This window comes from Atta cephalotes (genome assembly GCF_000143395.1).
Source record: "Atta cephalotes unplaced genomic scaffold scaffold00008, whole genome shotgun sequence".
Classification (NCBI taxonomy): Eukaryota; Metazoa; Arthropoda; class Insecta; order Hymenoptera; family Formicidae; genus Atta; species Atta cephalotes.
Genome location: NW_012130072.1, coordinates 1,634,202 through 1,642,002, shown reverse-complemented (window position 1 = coordinate 1,642,002; position 7,801 = coordinate 1,634,202). Strand labels below are relative to the sequence as shown.

The following is a 7,801-nucleotide window of genomic DNA, read 5'->3' as shown; positions in this document are numbered from 1 at the left end:
TATATATATATATATATATATATATATGTACATATAAAAGACACATATGTACATAAAATTTATACATATTGTAATATTTAAAAGAGCAACTTCAATTTTAAATAAAATGATAGTTATGCGGCATTTCAATTTTTACGTTTAACAAAATTTATACTAAAGATAGATAACAATAAATAGTAATTAAGTTTATTAAATTCTTATGTTAGTCGACATAAGTAAAAAATTTGCTATCATTTAATAATATACTTATCAAACAGTAAATGGTTAGCTGCAACGTATTTTGAGCCGAATGGTGCCAGACGAACATTTCCATGTTGGGACGAGCCAGCATTAAAAGCAACCTTCAACATTTCTGTAAAGCATCATCAAAAGTATGGTGTATTGTCGAATATGCCAATACGACAGCAATTTTTAGAACAAGATGGTATGATGCAGACACACTTTGACATCACTCCTATAATGTCTACTTATACCGTAGCGATTGTAATGTCCGATTTTGTCCGCGTTCCCAATGCAAACAAGACGATCAATATGTGGTGCAAGTCGTCTTTGACATCGAAAGTAAAATTCGCACATGGTATTGCTGAAAAGGTCGTAGAATTCTTAATTCAATATACCAATAGTTCTCAGAAGGTACCGAAAATGGACCACGTCTTGATATCGAATTTTACAGTTGGTGGCATGGAAAATTGGGGTCTCATCATTTATCAGTAATATTTATAATTAAAAAATTAATTAAACTATTATAACGCGCTAATCAACGTTACGTTCACTTAGAAATTTAAAACATGTGCTTATCTCATAAATATCCAAAAATACATATTATCATACTTAGATTGTTATAAATAGTTAACGTATTTAACACACATTACATTTCCCCTTTTCTTTTACTCACATAAATATTTTACATTATGTATAATATATGAAAAAAAACAACCACAACTAAGTTATTCGTATATAAGTATTATGAATAATATAATTATTCCGAAAACATTCGACTGCATATTCAGAAATATTTTACATGATTATATCATGTAATATTGTGTCTTTTTAGTGAATCAAAAATTATCTACGATGATAGCAGCAATCCAATATATCGGAAAACAGAAATAGCGTTGACAATAGCACACGAACTTGCACATCAATGGTTTGGCAATTTGGTTACTCCATCTTGGTGGTCTTATCTGTGGTTAAGCGAGGGATTTGCTGCGTTCTTTGAAACGTACATAATAAACAAGGTCAATTATTATTCATTTTAGATTGTTATTATAAAAAAAGATGAAATACTTCTTAAAATAATGCCAATTAAATACTATATTTTCAAGAGGAACTGAATAAAAAAATAGGACATGCTTTAATTTAGATTATAAAAAGTGTGCGTTTTTAAAAATAATTATATAAACATTTTAAAAATTCTTATTGGAAATTAAAGATTGTTCGTTTTTATCTATATATTTATCTATATATTTATCTATTGAAGATTTTCTATTTTAATTTTTTTATAAAAAATCGTAAGAACACTAATATTTTCATTAGAATTCGAAAATATTTTATTTTCTGCACTCATTATATTTGGCATTTAGTAAATTAATAAAATTTAACATTTTGGATTTTCATATCTTAATTTTGTTTTCATATTAAGTAATCTCCAAAAAACTTTTAAAAATAATTAAATTAGATATGCTCTTTTTGAAAAAGATTCGATCTGAAAATGTTTATACAATTCGGTGTAATGAAATGTAGAATAGCATTTTCATGGAAATGATAAATAAACTGGTTTTTCTAATGTGAGCTTCTCTTTGAATTAATATTTAGTCACAGCGAAACATTTCTTATTTCAGATTTTCCAAGATTGGCGGTTAATGGATTTTCTTCTAATTCGGACAGTACAACAATGTTTTCTTAAAGATATAGGTTCAATGAATTCTGTCACATTGAAACTTGGTAATACTCTCGAAAAGAAATCGCTGTTTTCTGATGAAGTTTATAAAAAAGGTAAAATTATGTAAATAAAATAAAATTATTATTCATGAATTCTTTAATGCATAACACAAAATAAAAGATAAAACAGAAAGCTAATAGCAAATTCTTCTTTAGCGCAACATTTACATATAACAGATATTAATTTTATATGTACTTTGAATGTATTAATTATTATTATTATAATTATTGACATTTATTTTCGTAGCGCCAGTTTTATTGCGCATGTTACTTAATACAATTACTGATGAGGTATTTAGAAAAGGTCTCATTACGTATTTGACCACGCAGTAAGTGTGTAATGCAGTCTTATTATATATCATAATATTAAGTACATGGATGTAATAAGTACTTGTATTCATATGAAAAATATAATATAACAGAAATTTGAATGCTCAATATTATTCAATTATATCTCTTATTATTATTCAAATTCTCATTATTATTCAATTATACGTTTCTTATTTCTTAGTTATAAGCAATTTAAGTTATAATTTTAAGTTATATTTGAAATTTTTTACTTATTATTATATATATTCATATTCTTATTATTATTATATATATTATATATATTATATTTATATATATTCAATTGTACATTAATATTCGCATAAATTCTTTAATAGTCAATGTATATTTTTCGATATATGACTGCAACGACTGACAATTATCATTTTTCAAATTTAGTCAATTTAGCTCAGCCAGTCCAGATGATTTGTGGAGCGCCATGCAAAGCGCTCTAGATGAATCTGATGTCCCACATAAAGATTATAGAATAAAAGAAGTGATGGATACTTGGATAAATCAAAAGCGTTATCCTTTTGTAGACGTAGTAAGAAATTACGAAACTGGCGAAGTGACAATATCACAAACATGTGTTCAGCAATATGGTGAGACTGAGAATAAAACTACTAAATGGTGGATCCCTATAACTTTCGCTACTCAGTCCAATCCAGATTTTTCCAATACTGTACCTCGTTATTGGTTACGACCAGATCAACATAATATAAGTTTTACAATTAATTCAAGCGATTGGATTATTCTCAATTTACAACAAACTGGTAAGTATGAATCAATTTACGCTTTGTTAATTTATTTTATTTTTCTATCATTACAAAAAAGTTTTACATCATTCAATGCTTTTATTATGTATCTTTTTATTTATAAAAAAGTTTAAGTTTAAAGAAAATTTTATTAAATTTTCCAAATTTCGTCAAACATTAATTAAAGCAAAATAATTTTTAATATATAAAAATATATCTTGATAAATTCAATTAAAAGGATTTAATAATGTATGAAATAAAAATTCAACAGGGTATTACCGTGTTAGTTATGATGTCAAGAATTATCAAAAAATTGCACATTATTTAAATAGTAAAGAATATAAAAATATACATGTTGTTAATCGTGCTCAAATCATCATTGATTTGCTTACTATGGTGTTTGCTGATCGAATAAACGGATATTTATTCATTCATCTGATAAGTTATCTCTTTCAAGAAAGAGAATATGCAGCATGGCAACCATTATTTCAAATGATAAAAAGTATATCAAAGATTCTTTTACAGCCAGAGTTCTATCATATTAAGGTAGGACTTTACAGTCCAAGTTATATAAAGTTGTAATGCGGATATGCGTAATCTATCACAAATTGGTTATATTCTCAAATAAAATTTGCGAATTTTTTTAAAAGTATACACATATAAAAATATTATTTGCATGTAATATATTATAATTAAAACTGCGATTTTTTTTTGTGCTTGACAGTTTCTTATTATAGCGTTAAGTAGCATTAACGAAAATTTATAGCATTAAAAAAATATAAATATATATTAAAAACAATTATATAAAGTATTCTATATACAATTATAAAATAAAGGATACAACTAGGTCAGTCCAATTTGAAAAAAAATTTTAGACAAAAATTATGTGATTTTAAGAGAGATATAAGATGGTACCATAAGTACCTTGGGTGATATTATCAAGATCAGAGCAAAGATCACTTTGAATTTTTTAAAAAGAATTCCCCATTTTTCATTGCATATTTTCATAACTTACCTCGAAAGCAAAACATCAAAACATTATAATAAAATTTTTTACTTTATTGAAACTTTTATCTGAAACTTTTTTTAATCCCACGTCTCCTTCTCGAGATATTTTAGTGTAACAATTTAAATAAAACACCCTGTGTGTGCTGTGTGTCTGTGTGTGTTTATATATATATATATTTTTTTTATTAATATTATGTCGTATATATATATATATATCAATTATTGAATTTATTGATAAAGCACTAACAAAATTATATGTGTATATTTTTATATGTAGATTATGTATTTTCACAAGTATCATAAAGAACTAATATAAAATAAATACATTAATTTACAATTTCTATTAGGTACGTTTAATACAACTCCTTGAGAGACTTCTTTACTACGTAGGATACGTAGACAATACTAATGATGATGATATCACAAAACTGACAAGGCTAAACGCCTTAAAATGAGCATGTACTCTTGGTCACGAGGAATGCAAGAAAATGACTGCACTTAAATTAAGTGAACATCTCGTGGATCCTAAAACTTACAAGTAAATTTCTTACGCTCGCGATTGTCTCGTAAATTGTATTTTTATGTGTGTGTGTGTGTGTGTGGGTGTGTGTGTGTGTGTGTGTGTGTGTGTGTGTGTGTGTGTGTGTGTGTGTGTGTGTGTGTGTGTGTGTGTGTGTGTGTGTGTGTGTGTGTGTGTGTGTGTGTGTGTGGTGCGCGTGCGTATGTGCATTTATATGGATATATTAGTTGCTTTCCATTTACACACAAGTGAAACTGAACCTGAGCTAAATATTTCGTACATAGATTAATGACATCATTATTTGTTTTATACTTTGATAAAACTTACGTATCACAGGTTTTAAACCTCATTTTTAAAGTGAGTTTACATGATTCCAACAACACAAAACTTGCAGCAATATTACTGCAACATTGCTGCAACGTGTAATGTTGCTACAATATTGCAGCAATATTGTTACAACTTTTGTTAGGAGTCTCACTAAAGTACATGGTCTCGATTTTGTATGCAGATTATAGGTAAAAACTCAGTTGAATTTCACTTACCAGAATGCAAAAGGAATGCGCATTCAACTGGGTTATGACGTTATAAATAAGAATGATTTGTATCAGTCTAAATGAAAAGCAGTTATTGTAACTGATTCTCTTGAATCTCCATTCTTATTCTAATGTGACGATGTAATAAATGTATTGTTGCTTATAAGATTGGAAGAATAGCACAGGAATTTCATTTTACAAAATAAAGTTGCTTAATAATACGTATATGTAAAAATACAAAATTTAAAATTAGTAAAATAAATAGTCGTTATATGGATGAAATATATGTATCAGTTTTTGATTGTAGATATATTTTAGAATTTCATATGAGGAGAAATTTATGTACTGTATTGGTATGATGGCAGCCAATAGGACTACTTGGGATAAAATGTTGGAATTATATCTAAAAGACAAAAAATTTAAAAAACAAATATTAAAAAGTTTGAGTTGCGCTGAAGATCCTGATATCATTATCAATTACTTAAATATTATATCATTGAATACTTCATTATTTCACGATGATGAGCATTCTTTTGTTTTTAAGAAAATTCTTGAGAAGTATGCGAGCAATGACAAAATCCATGACTATGTATTAAAAAATTTGGAGATTATAAAACCTAGGTATTAATATTTCTCTTCGTAAATTATACTATATTATTTTTTTTATATAATTCTAAAAATTTATTAATTCTATACATTATTTTGTCTTTATATAGGTCATTTACTACAACTGCAACGATAGAACTTATTCTTGCGAATGTTTATTCTAACGAACAAATTGACAAGGTAAATTTTACGATCACATACTAATTATTGATCTTTCCAGCGTTTTACAGCCCATACAACACAGAATATGCAACATTGCTGTAGTATTGCAATGTTACTGCATTATTGTGAGAATATTGCAAGTTATTGTTGTTGCAATATTACTGGAATTTTTTGTGTTGTTTAAATGAAAAATTTTCTTAAACGGAATTATGAATTAATTCAACTTTATGTAACTTAATAATATTAATTTTATATAAATTAATACTATATTAATAATTACTTTATGTATTTGCATATTTAGACTGTATTTTTGTACTTTTAAGGAAAATTATATTATAAAAATATAGTATAAAATAGGCACGTGCTTTAAAATAACATGAACTAAACTTTAATTCACAAATCAATATTAAACCGATGATCGACAAAAATGATCTAAAAAAAAATTTCAAGAAAAAATCATTCTATCGTGGTTTAATAAACCATTCGATATTTTGAGGAGGGCTCCCTCAAATAAAAGAAATTTTTTTTATATATAATATACATATATAATATACGTATAAAAAAAACTATTTTCACATCTAAAAAATTCAATATATTATTTGAGAATCGATATAAATGAAAAGCAACTATTGTAACTGATTCTCTTGAATCCCCCCATTCTTATTCTAATACATCATATATGTATATTCATCTTAACATTATATTAAATTAAAAATTATATGTAGTACCGAATTTATTTATTCAATATCTCGAATTAATCTGTTCCAGGTACAAACATTTTCAAAAACTAATTTTAATCAAGATACAGACACTTTGTATGAAATTCAAATATTGATAGAAAGGCGTAAAAGATATCTTGAGCATATCGTACACTATATTAAGAAGTGGTTTTTCTACTGAAGCGAAGATTTCATGTGAAGTGATCTGATTAATCAAAAAGATGAAATGTAATACAAAACACATATTTACCCCTATATGAATTTTATAATAATATTATTTTTATCTATTATCACCATCTTGTAATTATTTTAATTTAATTTTCTAAAACTTTTCAATATTTTTATAGTATATCTTGGGAAACTATTAATGAAGTCTTTTGACACATTAATCGTCTGTAACAGTCTATTGACAAATAATTCATATAATATTACATAATATATTAAACTCTTTGCATGCATGTAAAATATTTTTATAAACGCTAAATTTTTATAAAAGCTAAAACTTTATTAATTACATTTAATACAGAGCAATTGTAGTTAAATTATCTCAATTGATAAATATATTATATAATATATCTATATTTTTAGATTATATGTATATGTGTATGTAATAGTGTCGTTATTTAATAACAATTCCTAAACAGTTAATAGCATTATTATTATTATTATTATTATTATTATTATTATTATTATTATTATTATTATTATTATTATTATTACTATCTTTATAGATGTTTGATTTGGAATAGAAAACATGAGATAATGTGTGTCACAATGTTATTTTAAAAAAACTGTTATTTTAAAAAAATGTTATTAATTAAAAAAACAGCTAAATAATAAAGATATATTCATTTAAACAATAGTTATTGTTATAATCAATAAAAGCATTTCTGTAGATAATTTTTTATTATTCATAACTTTTTTTTTTGCTTACATTTACACATTTTTGCTTACATTTACACACTTTAAATAAATTAACTTCTCTAAAAAAAAGAAAATGAAGTTCATTTATAAAAGAATGTTTCCGTAAAGCATTGATCGGCAATAGCTGCAATTTTCGGGAAAAAATCATATATCAGACATATGCATAAATATCATAGAACAGTATAGAGGAAACATGAATCGACAAATTAGTAGATAATCGAACACATAGAGAGAGAGAGGAGGGAATCAAGAGGGGAGAGAGGAAGAGAGGAGAGAGAGAGAGAGAGAGAGAGAGAGAATACAAAA

The 7,801-nt window shown here is 25.7% G+C and overlaps 1 protein-coding gene across 1 annotated transcript; it reads left to right on the top strand.

Annotated features, from left to right (window-relative positions):
* Positions 1-249: 249 nt before the first annotated feature.
* LOC105627326 (aminopeptidase N-like) lies at positions 250-6,752 on the top strand (the record flags this gene model as incomplete). The annotated part of the gene is given in 10 exon segments (XM_012208612.1): positions 250-710; positions 1,055-1,262; positions 1,842-1,995; positions 2,189-2,270; positions 2,668-3,041; positions 3,295-3,569; positions 4,379-4,569; positions 5,403-5,705; positions 5,801-5,870; positions 6,621-6,752. Coding segments are annotated over 10 exon segments (2,250 nt in total), but the record flags the coding sequence as incomplete, so codon positions are not given.
* Between the last annotated feature and the right edge of the window lie 1,049 nt (positions 6,753-7,801).